Here is a 16,767-nt window from a genome sequence, read left to right on the forward strand (position 1 = left end):
AGGAAGATTAAGTAGCAAAGAGAAATTCCATTCAACCACGCAGAAGCATACCAATTTACTCCTAATGTAGAAAAAGAAAGCTCACTGTAATTTTGGATTTGTACTCTAGGCAATCCCGAACTGAAATAACCCTCTCCTTAAACTTCAGGCCCTTTTATTCCCCTCTTCTCATAGAGTTACTGCACACCTTTGCTTAGCTCCCTAAGAGGTACCATGTATTAGGGCCCCAAATATGGAGAAAACAAGGTATCTGCCCTCAAAGTTTTTATTCTAGTAGGGAGAAACAGACATAGAAATACGAGTTTAAAAAAATGTTGGAGATGCTGTAACAAAAGTGGGGATAATTTTAGAGACTTTGGAATTTGAAATGAAGGAAGGAGCAAAGATGTAAAAAATAGCAACAGCTTAGGGAGTTCCCTAGGCAAGGCTGAGAGAAAGTGTTTTCTACATTCCCTTTTTAATTTACTTGGTTGGATTCTTGGAGGTTATATTAATTAAAGAGTCACTTAAGTGAAACATTTAATGGGACTAAGTTAACATTCTCCTCTAACAATGAACAGTGATAAATTATTCTGAGGAAATTAGAGTTTCGGTTAGGAAGGAGAAGGGAGGATAAACGTTGGAATTCACAGAACCTCAGAGGTGAAAGGTACCTTAGGAGGCCTCTGGCTTAGCTGGCCACATGCCACTTCTGGTCTACAATACCCAGACACGGCCTTTGAGCCTATGTGAGCACCACGAGCAAGAGAGGACTTAATGCTGCCTGAGGAGTTCGCACCCTTTGCCAACACCTCTGTTACGATGAAAGCTGTAAGTAGCAGGGAAAGGAAACCTCACTTGTCTGGGGGGTGGTGATGGGCAGGGCAGGATTCCGGAAGGAAGTAATGCCTTAGCTAAGTCTTAGATGTGTGGTAGTTAGCCAGGCAAGAAAGGGCAATGGCATTCTCAACTGAGTGAATCATAAATTCAAAGACAGAGCAGCAGAAGAAAACGAGGCATGTTAAAAAAATTTGTACATACTTGAGCATGGCTGGGGCATAGGGTGTGTGAGGAAGTGTGAAAACTACTACAGACAGAGGAATGCAGGGACCAGAGGTGATGGGGAAGATGAACTGTAGGCAGGGAAGTAACGCGGTTAGACATAAGGGACAGCTCTCTCTGGCAGCGCTGTGGAAGACAGTTTGGGGAGCCTATGGAGCCTGAGGCTAGTCAATCCTGAACATAATTAATACCCAAGTGTTCCAGTAAATACTGATATTAAAAGCAATAATGTAATACTTTTCTTCTTAAAGGCAGAAAAATTAACTATATAAACATTTTTCTCTATAACTGGAATTATGCTATATATGTTGGCCTCTAATTTATTTTTTTACTCACTATATCGAATTCTTTGTCTACCACATGATATTTGAAAACATTCCAAGTATGAGTTAGACAACTGAGTCAAATGATCTACGTTAAAGAATCTACTTACATCCTTTAGAGTAATAATGTTTGGATGTTGTCCATAACGAAGAAGAATTTCAATTTCTTCTGTAGGGTCTCTCTTGCTTTTATCAATAATCTAAAAGGCAAATATTTATCATAAAATCTCATGAACTATACAGTATAAACGTTAAGTATTTACAGCTACAGACTTAGGTGTTATTTTGTGTAAACACTGTATTTATAAGCCATTTATCAACCATTTTTATTCAAGTATCTGGCCAGACTGTCTAATCAAAATTTGAAAGCCAGTCTTGATATAGATGGCAAGGCTGTAAAGTAAACTCTATGCCATGAGTCACATTCAAACCAGGTCTGTCTAGTTTAAGTTTTTAGCAAGTTTAGGATTTAATAAAAACTCAAAAGCCTCAAGAAAAGGTACCAAGAACACAGTTAACATATCTTTCTTCCAGCCTTCAATGTCTTACACCTTTGGGAACTCAGTTAACTTAAAAAAAAAAAAAAAAGATTTATTTATTTGTTTATTTTTGGCTGTGTTGGGTCTTCGTTTTTGTGCAAGGGCTTTCTCTAGCTGCGGCAAGCGGGGGCCACTCTTCATCGCGGTGCGCGGGCCTCTCACTATCGCGGCCTCTCTTGTTGGGAGCACAGGCTCCAGACGCGCAGGCTCAGTAGTTGTGGCTCACGGGCCTAGTTGCTCCGCGGCATGTGCGATCTTCCCAGACCAGGGCTCGAACCCGTGTCCCCTGCATTGGCAGGCAGATTCTCAACCACTGCGCCACTAGGGAAGCCCCCTCAGTTAACTTCTAACCCGTATCAATACAGATAATTAAGAGCAAGATGTATTTATAATACCACCATTAGCATTTGTTTATTGAATTTACTTTCTTTAATAAAATGCTTCAATGGAATATCCCATCAGTTGTAAGCTACTTATAAAAATTAATAGTTAAGTAGAACAAATTTTATTTTTGAAGCTAGGCAGAAAGCTAAGCAGAATACCATACCTAGAATTCTACTTGGCTAGAATGAAGTTTAATTATTACAATAAAGCCCTTTAAAATACTAATTTAGCTTTCCAACTCTTTTATGTCAGCTGCTTCTTAAAAATACTTCTCTTAACGTTTTAATCTGTTAAAGTAACATTATACTTTTAAAAAGGCAACAAGGACTTCCCTGGTGGCACAGTGGTTAAGAATCCGCCTGCCAGTGCAGGGGACACGGGTTCGATCCCTGGTCCGGGAAGATCCCACATGCTGCGGAGCAACTAAGCCCGTGAGCCACAACTACTGAGACTGCACGCCACAACTACTGAAGCCCGCATGCTCTAGGGCCAGTGTGCCGCAACTGCTGAAGCCCGCACGCCTAGAGCCCATGCTCCGCAACAAGAGAGGCCACCGCATTGAGAAGCCCACACACTGCAACGAAGAGTAGCCCCCGCTCGCTGCAACTAGAGAAAGCCTGTGCAGCAATGAAGACCCAATGCAGCCAAAAAAAAAAACTGGAAAAAAAAAAAAAAAAAAGAAAGAAAAGGCAACAAGTTTTGCTTTCATTTCATCCAAAAGGTAGTCTGAAATAAATTTTGTGACCTTCATACTTTCAGTTTTAAAACAGCTTAGTAAATATGTATGCAATAAATACCCAAATGCTTTAGCATCCTAGGAAAGAGCTTGCAACTCTCAATATGAGCCAAATCTGCTATCTGAAATGGATTTAGTTGTGAAAACAGTTCTTTATTTGGAGAACAGGGAAGTCAAACATACAGGCGTCCACTGTGATCAACTGCAAATGGTAGTGTAGAATCAGGCAAATGGATGATTAAGAGGAAAGGTACATGGAATAGACATGCTGACTCAAGGGAGATGATTTGGGGCTAGTCTTTTGAAAACCAGAACACATTGGGAGGTTTTATTTTATTTTTTAAATTTATTATTAACTTATTTTTTGGCCGCACCACGTGGCTTGTGGGATCTTAGTTCCTGGACCAGGGATTGAACCCGTGCTCCCTGCAGTGGAAGCGCAGAGTCCTAACCACTGGACCACCAGGGAATTGGGGAGGTTTTATTTTTGGCAACATTCTCTCTGATCTGCTAATCTTGAGCCCAGCTTACATTATATCCATAACTCTGCTTGTGAATCTTAGATATGTAGTAATTTCAGTAGAATCAAGTGCTGGGATTGGTTTTAGGGATCTAATTTAAGTCACAAGAATCCACATATAGCTGGAAGATGTTCTCAAGGTTGTGGTATACTGCTCCTGGTTTCTATAATTTGAAGGGGGCCTCAGGACATTTCTGCTTTTTTCTGATGTGTTTATGGAGGCAAGATACATTCTTAAATTGCCTACCAAGTACATTATTCACATTCTCTCCTTTCATGTGTGCAAGTTGAAAATTTCTATGTACCCCAGATTTCACTGAGTAGAAGAGCAAATTAAAATGTATTTCTATGGTTCATCCTTATAACTGACAGAATGCCTTACAGACACTGACGACTTTTTAAAACAATTACATCCAAGTTTAAAATAGCAGCAACAATTTTTGTGTGTGTCCTCCCAGATATTTGCTATGCATAAAGCACATTTATTTTTATTTTTACACAGTAAAATCATACTAGATCTAGATAAATGGACAGATCGGTGGAAGAATAGAAGTAATAATAATTAATGCCACTCTCCCCACTAACTAAACACGAGCTACCCATAGTTATAGACTAGTTCTAAGGCTCAAGTTAAGTTGAAAGCTTTAGACATGACTTGAATTGTTTGTGATGGGAGAGCAGAGGCATCCATCTCAAGAAGTGAAAAGGCAGAAACTTGAATATAGTATTTGTTCACTTATAACTAAAGGTTTGGACTCGAACTTTATCATAGAGGTATGTGCCTTGGTTTTTGGCTTAGAAAATCCTTACTGTCTTAGGATGCTTGACGAACTTAAAACAGCTAATGATAATATATTTTATGACAGTGGTTCTTATTCTTTTATTGGTTCACAGATCCTTTTAAATGTGAAGGACGGTATGAACATTTTTGCCATAAAAATGTAAACATACAAAATTTGGCATACAATTCCAAGGAACTCCCTGACATCTTGACCATAAACGGGGGACTTCTGAGAGTAAATGGGGTGCTATTAAAACCAGGTCAGGTGTAAAGTGGTATTGCCCTCCACAAACTGGATGTATGCTGCCTTACCTTTTGAGCTCATAGGAGGATCTATGGTTCCAGATTAAGATCCCTGAAGATCACTAGCCAGACATTTAAATTACCTTACCTTTTTATAACAAAAGGCACACTTACCAAAGAAGAGTGTAATTTTTAACTGGTACCAGCATGCATGAATAAGAACTGTTAGAGGTGCATTTTAAATCTAAAAACACTTACCTTCACTGCAAACTCCATGTTTGTGGCTTTATGTATACATCTCTTGCAAACGGAGTAGGAGCCAACCCCAATATCTTCTTTTACTTCATATCCATCAGTAAATTGAATACTGTTCCTGTGTAACTGCTACAAACACAATTATAAATTGATGAAGAGCTCTGTAATGACTTTGGTACATTACATAATAGGGAAACATGTTACTCAGCATGCACTGTTGGCCTTAACTATAAATATAAATGAATTTAGTAAAAATAAAAATGAATCTTTCTACATATATTCTTCTACAACTGTGCATTTCTGAAGTGTCTATGATACAATGCACAGCAAGAAATATGCCTTTTTAAAAAGCTTATGTTAAAAAGAAAAAACTGAATATGTACAATAAGAAACACAGAGCTACGTGATAAGGGGCCGACAGCCTTGCCAGTGGTTATGCCCCATTCTACTCCCCAAATGGCTATAGGTCTTTGAAATACCTTTGCAAACGGGGAGACATTTGAAACCTCTGGTATAGAAGAAAAGATTTAGGAGGATTCAGAATTAGAACATCTGGATTCTTCTCTCCGATGCACCACATAGAAATCATAAACATACATTCTATAGAATTCATCACATGCTTGTCATAGTAAAAGGGACAGACTATTTCAACATGAACTTTGTTCAAAAAGCAGTGCTTAAATTGGTTTTCTAGAAAGTGGAAAGCAAGATAACTGACTTGTGAAAAAAACTTTAGCGCAAAAGCAACTTAATCATCAAGCAAATTCAAGCACTAAGTATACCCTAAAAACAATTCAATGCTTCAAAAGATATATCTAGTTCCCTCTATGATTAAGAAGATAAATTAAATTTATCTTTCCATGATACTACGATGGGAAGACATAAATCTAATGGTTTGTACTATTTGTGTTCCTCTAATAACATTTAATTTAGCAGTGCAGTCGCCTGCTACAAACACACACACTCAGAAACCTGCTTCTGTAGCTCCTTTTTCTCCCACTCTGATCAACAGATGGGATAAGGAGGGAGGTACCCTAAGGCAGTACCCATAACCATTTCTTCCTAATGACAATGGGGCTCCAAAAGAACAAGGACACAAAACTTGGAAAACTTAAAATTTAAGTTTATTTTTATTTCTTATATATTTCTATGGCAGAGGTTGGCAAACTATGGCCTGTGGGCCAAATCTGGTTCACTACCAGTTTTTTCTAAATAAAGTTTTATTGGCACACAGCCATGTTCATTCATTTACATACAATCTATGACTGCTTTTGTGCTACAACGGCAGAGTTGAGTAGTCGCAACAGAGATCCATATAGCCTACGAAGCCTCAAATACTTATTATCTGGTCCTTATAGAAGAAGTCTGCTGACCCCTGTTCTAAAGTATCAGTGAACTAGGAGACCTCAGCTCACCATAGCTGATCTAACAGAGACAGAGGATGAAACAAGTTAGGCCCAATAAACATTCTGAGGCACAGGAGACAAGAGAGACAACAAGATGGTGATATTTATCTCAACTCTCTTAGAATTCTACTTTCAAGTCAGATAGGTATCCAGGATTCTGGCGCATGCACCTTTTCAAAGGTATACGAAAGGAGTTTCTAAGAGTAATGTCAATGATATAAAATGTATTTTAAGCTGCTCACTTAAGGTCAGCAGATCAAATCTAACATAATTATCCACACAATGAACTGTACCTTACAACATTTCAAATTTAAGATTACTTAGACATTCACTCACCTGAACAATTGAATGCACACCAACTGTCTGCATAGCTTGGCTTTCATCATCTGAGGTAATAGCAACAAAACTAAACCCCCGAAAAAGCTGATGTGCATTAGCACTAGGTGGAATGCCAGGTGAATCTGAAAAGAATAATAAATTACTAAGAAAGTAATTGCTTTGAAAGGTAATTAAGGGAAGAACTGTCTACATTATGACCGTTCTCACTTATTCTGGAATTCTACTTCTAAGGTATCCAGTGTTTCCAGGATAACTAAGTAAGGCACTGTATCAGATCTGTCCTGATGGCTTATTGCCATCAAAACTCTAACATCCTAGTCCCTCAGAGCCCAGAAAATTGCTAATTCATTCGAAGAATATACTAAATTAATGAATTACTGGGTTAATATTATTCTAAATTAGCACTGTCCCAAAGAATCTCCTGCAGTGATGGAAATTTTCTTTATCTGTGCTGCCCAATACAGTAGCCCCTAGCCACATGTAGCTACTGAGAATTCGAGATGTGGTTAGTGTGACTGAGAAACAAAATTTTTAATTTTAATTAATTTAAATTTAAATAGCCACATATGGCTACTGCCTACCACATTGGACAGTGCAGCCCTAAATAATAACCTAACAATGCTATGGCTCCTGGTTAGGGGGAGATACAAGGTTGATCTGCAGATAATTTAGGAGAAAGGAATTTAGTCCAGTGGTCTCAATACATAATGTCAGAATCTAGAAATCAAAACTGAAGATAAAATTATTATACATATAAAAGATCAAATTTATATATCTATGTAAATTATTATATATATATATATACTAGGACAATCATGGTACGTAGTCCTTAAAATATGTTTTATGACATGACATGTATTGTTATTAAAATTATTTATGTGGCATCTAGTGGCATTAACAAAAACAGAAAAATACTTTCACAATATAGTTAATGCTCACTATAAAAAGAAATAATAAAAGTATAATAAATGTGTTATTCATAAATATAAACACATAATTAGGCATACTAATATTTATAAACATACTATAAAGGCTAAAGGCGAGCAAAAAACAGGTAAATCTACTTAAACATCAACTCCACATAAAGCTCTCTTTTAATATCAGCTTGATATTCTCAGCAATATATATTGTTTAGTGAATTCTACATCAATGTGACAGTATTATACTGAAGACTTCTGCTAAGAGAACCTATCTGGGCAGAATATAATATAGAACTGCTCTATTCTAAGATTTTTCCTCTATCAGGACAAATTGTATTGAGAAAGCAAAGTAAAACATTACCATATATCATCAGTTCTATGCATATCACTGTCTATACCTTTGATAAAATTCTGTTCATGTGTTAATCCAAATTTCTAAGGCTGCCTTATAAAAATAAACACCCGTCAATGCTTAATATAGATCGTCAGACTTTTGGCTGTAAAGCTTTATAGCAAGGTTTGAATGATACCCTCTATGGGAAATACACGCAAGTACATTTTCTATTTATTTGCTTGTCAATGATAAACCTGGGATCTGATACACCTAAATGAGAGAATATTAGAGTGCAAAACACACTGTTATGTATAATACACACACTAATGAATGAAATACAACTTACCATTTCAAAGATCACTTCTCTATAATAGTCACTGTGCAATTTTAGGATAAAGCCTGATACAGGATATGAATCATTTTGAAGTTATCACACCTCACATAAAGTTTGAGTTATGTTTGGGATTTGAACTTTATAAGTACTTCCAGAATACCATATAAAATTAGAATTTTAAAGGGCACTATTTATGCTGTAGTATTTCACGTGAACATAGCTACAGGTAAATAAATGCACAACCAAATAATTTTTTCACACAAATTGTATCAAAGTTTAAGGCACAACATAATTTGCTAAAAGATTTAACAAGGACCTTAACTTCTATAAAATGCCATAAAGGATTTACTAATGATCTAGTTATTGCAGCAGGGGTAGTGTATGAAGGGAAGAAATGAGGACAGTATATAGAGTTATACTAGATAAGATTTTCTGATTGAACAAGAAAAAAATATATATTGTCTTATATTTGGTTTTCAGGTTTTCTCCTTACCTTTCGGAGTTTTTGCAGTAAACTCAGGATCAAAATAGAAAGTATCTTCAGGCCTGCCAGTTGCAGGTTTAAAAGGTGGATGAATTTCTCTTCTATACAGTTTCTGGAGGAAAAAAAAGAGACTTAGACATGTGTTAATTATAAAAAAAATTTCAAGCAAGTTTTCATTCTATACTTACATTCCAGTCTATTGTTGAGAAAAATGAATGTCTTTTAATTTCTTCAACTCCATCTGGTCCTGCGCCTATCAAAAATTGGCTAGTTTTGATTAAATGGTAATTTTATTTCAAGGGTAAATATATATATTGTTTATTCAGTCTTCACTTTTAACATTTGTCCTACTATTTCATAATCCCACAACAAACACAAATATCCATCTCCCCCCTAGAAAACAAACACCGACAAACACACAAAAGAAACAAATTAATTAAAAATTTTACCTAATCTGTTTGCAGGATTTCGTTTGAAAAGCATTCGTAAAAGACTCTGGGCTTCAGGACTCAAAAACTGTGGCATCCCAAGTTTGGCTCTAAATAATAAATCCATATAATATTTTATGTTTTGGAGGTATCTGTATTTTATTTTTAAAATAAACTTTTCATTTTAAGATAATTATAGATTCAAAATCAGAAATAATACAGAGAGAGCCTACGTACCCTTTACCCAGTTTCCCCCAGTGGTAGCATCTTACAAAACTATAGTGTGATATCACAACCAGGATACTGACATTGATACAATCCACTGATCTCATTCAGATATCTCCAATTTTCATTGCACTTATTTGTGTGTGTGTTTAGTTCTATGCCATCTTTTAAATTGAAGTATAGTTGATTTACAGTATTACATTAGTTTCAGGTGTACAGCATAGTGATTCAGTATTTTTGCAGATTATATTCCATTTTAGGTTATTATAAGACAACGGCCATAATTCCCTGTGTTATATTGTATATCCTTGTTGCTTATTGATTTTATACATAGTGGTTTGTATCTGTTAATCCCATGCCCCTAATTTGTCCCTCCCCCCCTTCCATCTCCCCTTCGGTAACCATTAGTTTGTCCTCTATATCTGTGAATGCTTCTGTTTTGCATATACATTGATTTGTATTATTCTTTGATTCCACATGTAAATGATATCATACAGTATTTGTCTTTCTCTGTCTCACTTATCTCACTTAGCAAAATGCCCTCAAGGTCCATCCACATTGCTGTAAATGGCAGAATTTCATTCTGTTTTATGGCTGAGTAATATTCCATTGTGTGTGTGTGTGTGTGTGTGTGTGTGTGTGTGTGTGCCAAATCTCCTTAATCCAATCATCTGTTAATGGGCACTTGGGTTGCTTCCATGTGCTGGCTATTGTAAATTGTGCTGCTATGAACACTGGGGTGCATATATCTTTCTGAATTAGTGTTTTCCCACCAACAGTGTACAAGGGTTCCCCCTTTCTCCACATACTCTCCAACATGTGTGCTTTTTTTTTTTTTTTTGGCCACACCACACAGCTTGCGGGATCTTAGTTCCCTGACCAGGGATTGAACCCGGGCCCTCGCAGTGAAAGCACGGAGCCCTAACCACTGGACCGCCAGGGAATTCCCATCCAACATGTGTTATTTGTAGACTTTTTTTTTTTTAACATCTTTATTGGAGTATAATTGCTTTACAATGTTGTGTTAGTTTCTGCTGTATAACAAAGTAAAAATATGGAATGCTTCACGAATTTGTGTGTCATCCTTGCGCAGGGGCCATGCTAATCTTCTCTGTATCATTCCAATTTTAGTATATGCGCTGCCAAAGCGACCACTATTTGTAGACTTTTTGATGATAGCCATCCTGACAGCTGTGAGGTGAAGTTCTATGCCATTTTATTACATTTCTAAGTTCCTGTATCCACCACCACAGTAAAGGTACTGAACAGTTCAACACCACCAGAATCCCTCAAGTGGCTCCTTTATAACCACACCCACCTCCCTCCCTCCCCAATTCCTAACCTCTGGTGACCACTAATCTATTCTCCATTTCTATAATTTTGTCATTTTAAGAATGCCATGTAAATGGAACCACACAGTATGTAACTTTTTGCATGCAGCATAATTCCCTTGAGATTCATCCAAGTTGTTGTATTAATAGTTCATTCCATTTATTTATCTATCTATCTATCTATCTATCTATAATATCTATATTATTTATTTGGATGCACCAGGTCTTAATTGCAGCACGTGGGCTCCTTAGTTGCTGCTCCAGGGCTCCTTAGTTGCAGCAGGTGGGGTCCTTAGTTGTGGCTCACGGGCTCCTTAGTTGTGGCTCGCCGGCTCCTTAGTTGCAGCACATGAACTCTTAGTTGCGGCATGCATGTGAGATCTAGTTGCCTGACCAGGGACTGAACCCGGGCCCCCTGCATTGGGAGCGTGGAGTCCTATCCACTGCACCACCAGGGAAGTCCCAATAGTTCATTCATGTTTATTGCTAAGTAGTATTCCATGACAAGGATATTCCACAGATTATCTATTTATCTGTTGAGGGACATTTGGATTGTGTCCAGTTTAGGGCTATTACGAATAAAACTGCTATGAACATTTGGGTCTAGGTTTTTGTGTGAACACAGAATGTTAGCCCCAAATCTTCTAATGAACTTTTTCATTTTTCAGAATTTTGTGAAAAGCACTACTGTAAAAGTAAGATCATCTGAGTCTTAGTTCTGGGTCTGTTACTAAGAACTTTGTGACCTTGGGAAAGCCAATCCCCTTGAGCCTGTTACCAGTTCTTCATGAGCAAGGGGATTGGATGTTAGATTAATGGCTGCCAAACTGTAGACTTGGAACCCTTTCTCAACAGGAATTTAAGAAATCCAACATTTAAAACATTTAAAAGAACATGTGCTTCATACACCTATTTTTTTCCTCCCGTTCCCTTTAATAGCCCTGCAGGGAAGAGGAGCTGGTGGGAAAGGGGTCTGTGGAACATCTAAGATGTCTGTGGCACACAGTCTGAAAACCACTGGCCTGGATGAGCTTGAAGGTCTGTTTCAGCTCTAATATATAATTTTACTCTTTTTCTCAACCTACAAATTAAGGAAACCAATGATCCTGTAAGTATGAAAATAATAACAGAGCTGGAGAAAATGGCTAGCAGAGAAATTTCTATTTCAGAAATAGATCCATTTATTATTCAGTGAGTTGTTATTGAAGCTACTATGTGCTAGACACTGCTTAGCGCTGAGGATACAGAGATAAAGACAGCCCCCCCACAATCAGTGGGGAAGACAGATATAGATAACGCTAGTACATTAAGAGACAAATTCAGAAGGACACATGTAAAGAGTGCTAAGGGAACAGTAGGGGATATCTATTTTAACATGGGAGATTGTAAAAGGCCTTAAATGCAATTTAAAGGTTGAGAATCTATTCGTTTGGCCAGTGTCCCCCAATATTTTACTAAATAATATTAATTTCTCTAGACACTTAGCAACAACAAAAAAATGTTTCATGATCCAGTGAGTTTGTGGAATGCTATCTATTATACCCCTTGTTAGAGACATAAAATAAAATACATTGCATATAAAAGGCTGATAAATTTAGAGTAATGAAATCAGTATTTTTCTAAACATTTGTTTTTAGCACCTCTTCTTCAGAGAATACCTATTAACATCTTATAGAATTAGCGTTCTCTTAAACAACAGAAACGAGGTGAAACACTGCCGTATTTGGTAACAGGAATATAGCAGAGGTCTTTAAACAGTGGACTAACGGACCAGATTTATTTTCAAGAAGGGAACCCCAAGGGAAGTATAGAATGATCTGGAGTGGGAAGCGGTGGTAGGCAATGGGCAATCTACTTAGAAGCTTGGCCCTATAGTATGGGTAGGAGATCTGAGAACTGTAAGCAGTGCAATGCAGAGGAAAGGCCGGGACAGTGAAATATTTTTGAGAGTGAATCTGGTGAATACCTTTGTATGCAAGAGAGGAAGAAATCAAGAATGATTTCTAGGTTTCTGGCTTAGGAAATAGGGTACATGGAAATGCTGCTAATTGGGAATACAAGAAGAGGAAACAGAACAGCGAACAAAGATAAATTTAGTTTAAAATGTTAAGTCATGCATGTCATATGTTTTGGGAGAAACATGCAGGTGAGTAAATGGAAATAAAGGTCTGGTGCCTGGTAAATTAAGGTAAGAAAGAGTGATTTGGGAGTAATTAAAATGTTCAATAGTTATTGGAAAGACTGATGTCAGTCAGGAAAATGAGTCCAGGTGGGGAGAAAGGCATATCAGAGATGGAACACTGGGTAACAAGAACATTTAAAAGGTGGTCAGAAAAAGAACAATTTGGGCATTAAAAATAATGAATGCAATTGGCTGAATCACACTGATTATTAAATCCCATTACTTCGTTGTAGTGAAAAAGGAAAAAGAAAAAGTCAAAACTAACATAAAAACCCAACTCATTGGACATCACCCCCACTGGGGCTCATCTTGTTTGAGCCTTATTTCAAGGTAACTAAATAGCCCTAGTTGATGAGGAAAAGTTCATTGTTTTGGAAAATACCAGCTAATAAGTGAAGGAATAACAGTAATAGAAAATACACAATTTAAAATCCTTAATAAAATAACTGTTTCAAGTAATGATTATCAGTGGATGAAACTATTAGATGAAAGCCTGACAGGGAACTTTACAATGGAGGGATCAGCTGTAACCATGGAAATTCATCACTTAAAGTGGGGCAACATGGTGCTGTAAGCCTCCTGATGTGATGCAATAGGGTGCAAAAGCACGAGCTATGAAATAATGTTGCCAAAAAAGTTTAACCAAAAACGGGATAAAGTAACAAGTGAAAAAATATCACAAGGAGAATTAAAAAACTTCACACTCCTGGGAAAAGACTAATTATTACGTAACCATGGTAACAAGAGAGGCGCCAGAACCATTCAATTGATCAAAGACAACTTGCCTAGGTGAACAGAGTTTTTTGTTTTTTTGTTCTTGCAAACCAACGAATCAGTAACTGCTCTTCATCTGTGAAAATTAGCCAAATAAGAATGAACTGACGCCAATAACCACACCTGAGTGCCAAGAGTCCCACCCAAGTAACCACACTTACAGATGATGTCAATTCATTTTAGGCCCTGAAAACCTGCCAATTCTTGAACTCCACCCTTCCCCAAAACCCTATATAAGAACAGTGGTCTACTCTGCTTGGAGAGATTCTACTGGACCAGCACCGCTTTCCCTACTATAGTAAGCAATACAATCACCTTTATGCTTTTTGTTTCAGATATTAAGAAGTGGTCTCATCTTTTAACAAGATAAATTCAGAAAGTGAAATTCTATAAAAGTGACATGGTTTCTACAAGTAAATGGCAGGGGAACAACAGGGATACACTGTTCTAGATGAACAGAAGCTGAAGAAATACAACCAAAGGATATGTGCAGACTTGATTTGGGATACAGTTTTGGAGAAAACCTGAAAAATCTGGTTAAGGATTGGTATTAGATGACTATTACCAGTTTACATAAGAAAATATCCATACTTTTTAGCAAGGCAAACTGCAGTAGGTGAGAAATGACATGTCTGGAATGCTTAAACTATTTCAGTAAAGAAGAAAAAAAGAAAGGAGGAATAGACAAAGCAAATGTGGCAAAATCTTGATGACTGTTGAATGTGGGTGATTGGTATACGTATGTTCACTGTATTATTCTATTTTTGCGAATTTACCCTTGAAATTTTTCATAATTAAAAAGAGAAAAGCAGGCAGAGAAGGAATGGTCAAGCAAAAGAGACCAAAAGAGGAATGGTTAGAGAGGTGGGAGAAGCAGATGAAAGTAGGAAAAACGAAGGGGGGAGGGGGTGGCCAGCAGTGTCAAATACTCCTCAGAGAGACCCTCCTTAACTGTCTCATCTAAAATGGTTCCTGCCCCTGCCCTTCCCTCACACTTCAAGAGTACCCTGGTTTATTATCCCCACTGCTCCTATTACTACGGGAAATTATTATATTTATTTGTTTAAATATTAATTCCTTGTCTCCCCCACTAGAATGCAAGCTCAGTGACACCACAGAAGATCTTGTCAGTCTTGTTCACATTGCATCCTAAGTACATACAGAAAGACCTCAATCATCTGTTGAATGAATTGCGTGAACAAATCATACAAACAGTCACCTTTCTAACAATCTGCCACTAGTTTAAGCAACCAGGAAATTACTGATGACCATAGTGAGAGAAGTTTCAATGGAGGGGTAGAAATGAACGACAAACAGGCTATGGGATAAAAGCAGCCAAAAAAAAGTAACAGAAAGCACAGACCACTCTTTAAAGAGGCTTTGTGTTGAAAGAATGCAGGAAGATGCTGCAGGAACTTGAAAGAAGGGCCAAGTCAAAGAAATGGTTTGTTTTTCTCAACAGTAAAGTGTGTGTATTAGCTGAAAGGAAGGGGCCAGAGTAGATGGAGTGATGAAGGTTCAGTGAACATTCATTTGTATAGCAAATATTTTTCAATGTTTTTTATTGTGAAGAATAACATAAAGTGCAAAAAACAAAACCAAACCTCCCAAACCCAAAACCAAAGTACACAGCTCCATGATTGACCACAAAGTGAACAGTCATCTGGCCAAGAAATATAACATTGCCAGAACCCCTCATCCAATGTAACTACTTTCCTTATTTTGCCGCAGGCTTCTGCCATCTAAATAGGGACCCTAAAAACTATGCTTTAGTTTGTCTGCTTTTAAAACTTTATAAATAGGATCATCTACGTAGTATTCATTCTTTTGTGTCTGAATTGCTTTTGCTCAACAATCTTGTGAGATTTACCCCAGTCATTGTATGTAACTGTGGTTTGTTCATTTTCTTTCCTGTATAGCACACTACACCCACGGGCAAAAGGCTTCAGCCTATTTTTGAATGGCTTTTGAGCTACAAACAGTTTTTACATTTTAAAAGTGTTAGAAGCAAATAATAAACAATACAAATATGTGACAGAGACTGTGTGTGGCCTACAAAATCTAAAATATTTATAGTCAACCCCTGCTGTATTCCACTGTATGAATATACCACAATTTATTAGTCCATTCTTCTGTTAACAATCTAGTTTCTACCTTTTGGCTACTATAAGTAATGCTGCTATAAATATCTGGGCACTTGTTTCTTGATGTGCAAGTACCTTGATGCATAAAAACTGGTTGCATGCCTAGGAATAGGATTACTGGATGAGGTTATACATGTATTTGACTTTAGAAGAAATGCCAAAAACTGCTTTCCAAAGTGGTTATACGAGTATTTACATTCCTTCCAGCTATGTATGAAAGTTGCCACTGCTCCACAGCCCGTCAGCACTTTGTATTGTCAGTCTTTGTACCCTTAGCTACTCTGGTGGGTATGTAGTTGTAGCTCGCTGTGGTTTTAATTTGCATTTTCTGATTAATGAGGGCAAGCATCTTTTCATAAACTTATTGGCCATAGGATATCCTCTTTTGTGAAGTCCCTACGTCTCCTCATGTTTCTACTGGGCTGTCTTTTTCTTATTGATTGACTGGAGTCCTTGACATATTCTGGAAACAAGTCCTTTGCTGGTTATATGTTATAAATTTCTTCTCTTTTTCAATGGAATATTTTGATGAGAAGTTATTAATTTTAATGTAGTAATAATTTATCAATCTTTTCCTTTATGGCTCATGCTTTTTGTGTTGAAAGACTACTTTTTCTACACCAAGTTCATGAAGATTCTTCCTATATTCTCTTCTAGAATCTTTCTTCCCTTTTCCCATATATATGTAAAACAAAAAATATGTATATATATATTTGTAATATACTTGGAAATGATTTGTGTATGGTGTGAGGTAGGAGTTGTTTTATCTTTTTCTGTATGAATACCATTTTTTCCAGCATGATTTATTAAAAAAGGCTGCTATTTCCCTACTGCTCTGCAATTTCCAATGGTTGTAAACCGAGTGTCCATATATGTATAGGTCTGCTACTGGCCTCTCTAGTCCATTGCACAAGTCTATTTTCTATACTTGTTTTAATGCCATATTGTCCTAATTATAGTTATAGCAAGGTTTGATACTTGGTAAAGCAAGTCCTCCTATCTTGATATTCTTCAAGAGTGTTTTAGCTATTCTTGGTCCTTTGT

General features: G+C 37.1%; 1 protein-coding gene and 1 non-coding gene across 6 annotated transcripts in view; both read right to left on the reverse strand.

Moving 5' to 3' along the window:
• RPS6KA3 (ribosomal protein S6 kinase A3) overlaps nucleotides 1-16,767 on the reverse strand; it is a 108,322-nt gene that overhangs the window by 16,526 nt on the left and 75,029 nt on the right. For all 5 annotated transcript variants that reach the window (XM_059909861.1, XM_059909858.1, XM_059909857.1 and 2 more), the window contains 6 exons: nucleotides 9,089-9,177; nucleotides 8,828-8,892; nucleotides 8,649-8,751; nucleotides 6,565-6,689; nucleotides 4,826-4,951; nucleotides 1,475-1,564 (listed from right to left, as the gene is read on the reverse strand). In XM_059909861.1, the coding sequence (XP_059765844.1) occupies nucleotides 1,475-1,564; nucleotides 4,826-4,951; nucleotides 6,565-6,689; nucleotides 8,649-8,751; nucleotides 8,828-8,892; nucleotides 9,089-9,177 (598 nt within the window). The remainder of the gene's footprint in view (nucleotides 1-1,474; nucleotides 1,565-4,825; nucleotides 4,952-6,564; nucleotides 6,690-8,648; nucleotides 8,752-8,827; nucleotides 8,893-9,088; nucleotides 9,178-16,767) is intronic.
• Nucleotides 10,341-10,443, reverse strand: LOC132358081 (U6 spliceosomal RNA). Its single transcript, XR_009500434.1, has one exon. It is a non-coding gene; the product is annotated as a U6 spliceosomal RNA (small nuclear RNA).

Source organism: Balaenoptera ricei, chromosome X (genome assembly GCF_028023285.1).
Source record: "Balaenoptera ricei isolate mBalRic1 chromosome X, mBalRic1.hap2, whole genome shotgun sequence".
In the NCBI taxonomy this organism is placed as follows: Eukaryota; Metazoa; Chordata; class Mammalia; order Artiodactyla; family Balaenopteridae; genus Balaenoptera; species Balaenoptera ricei.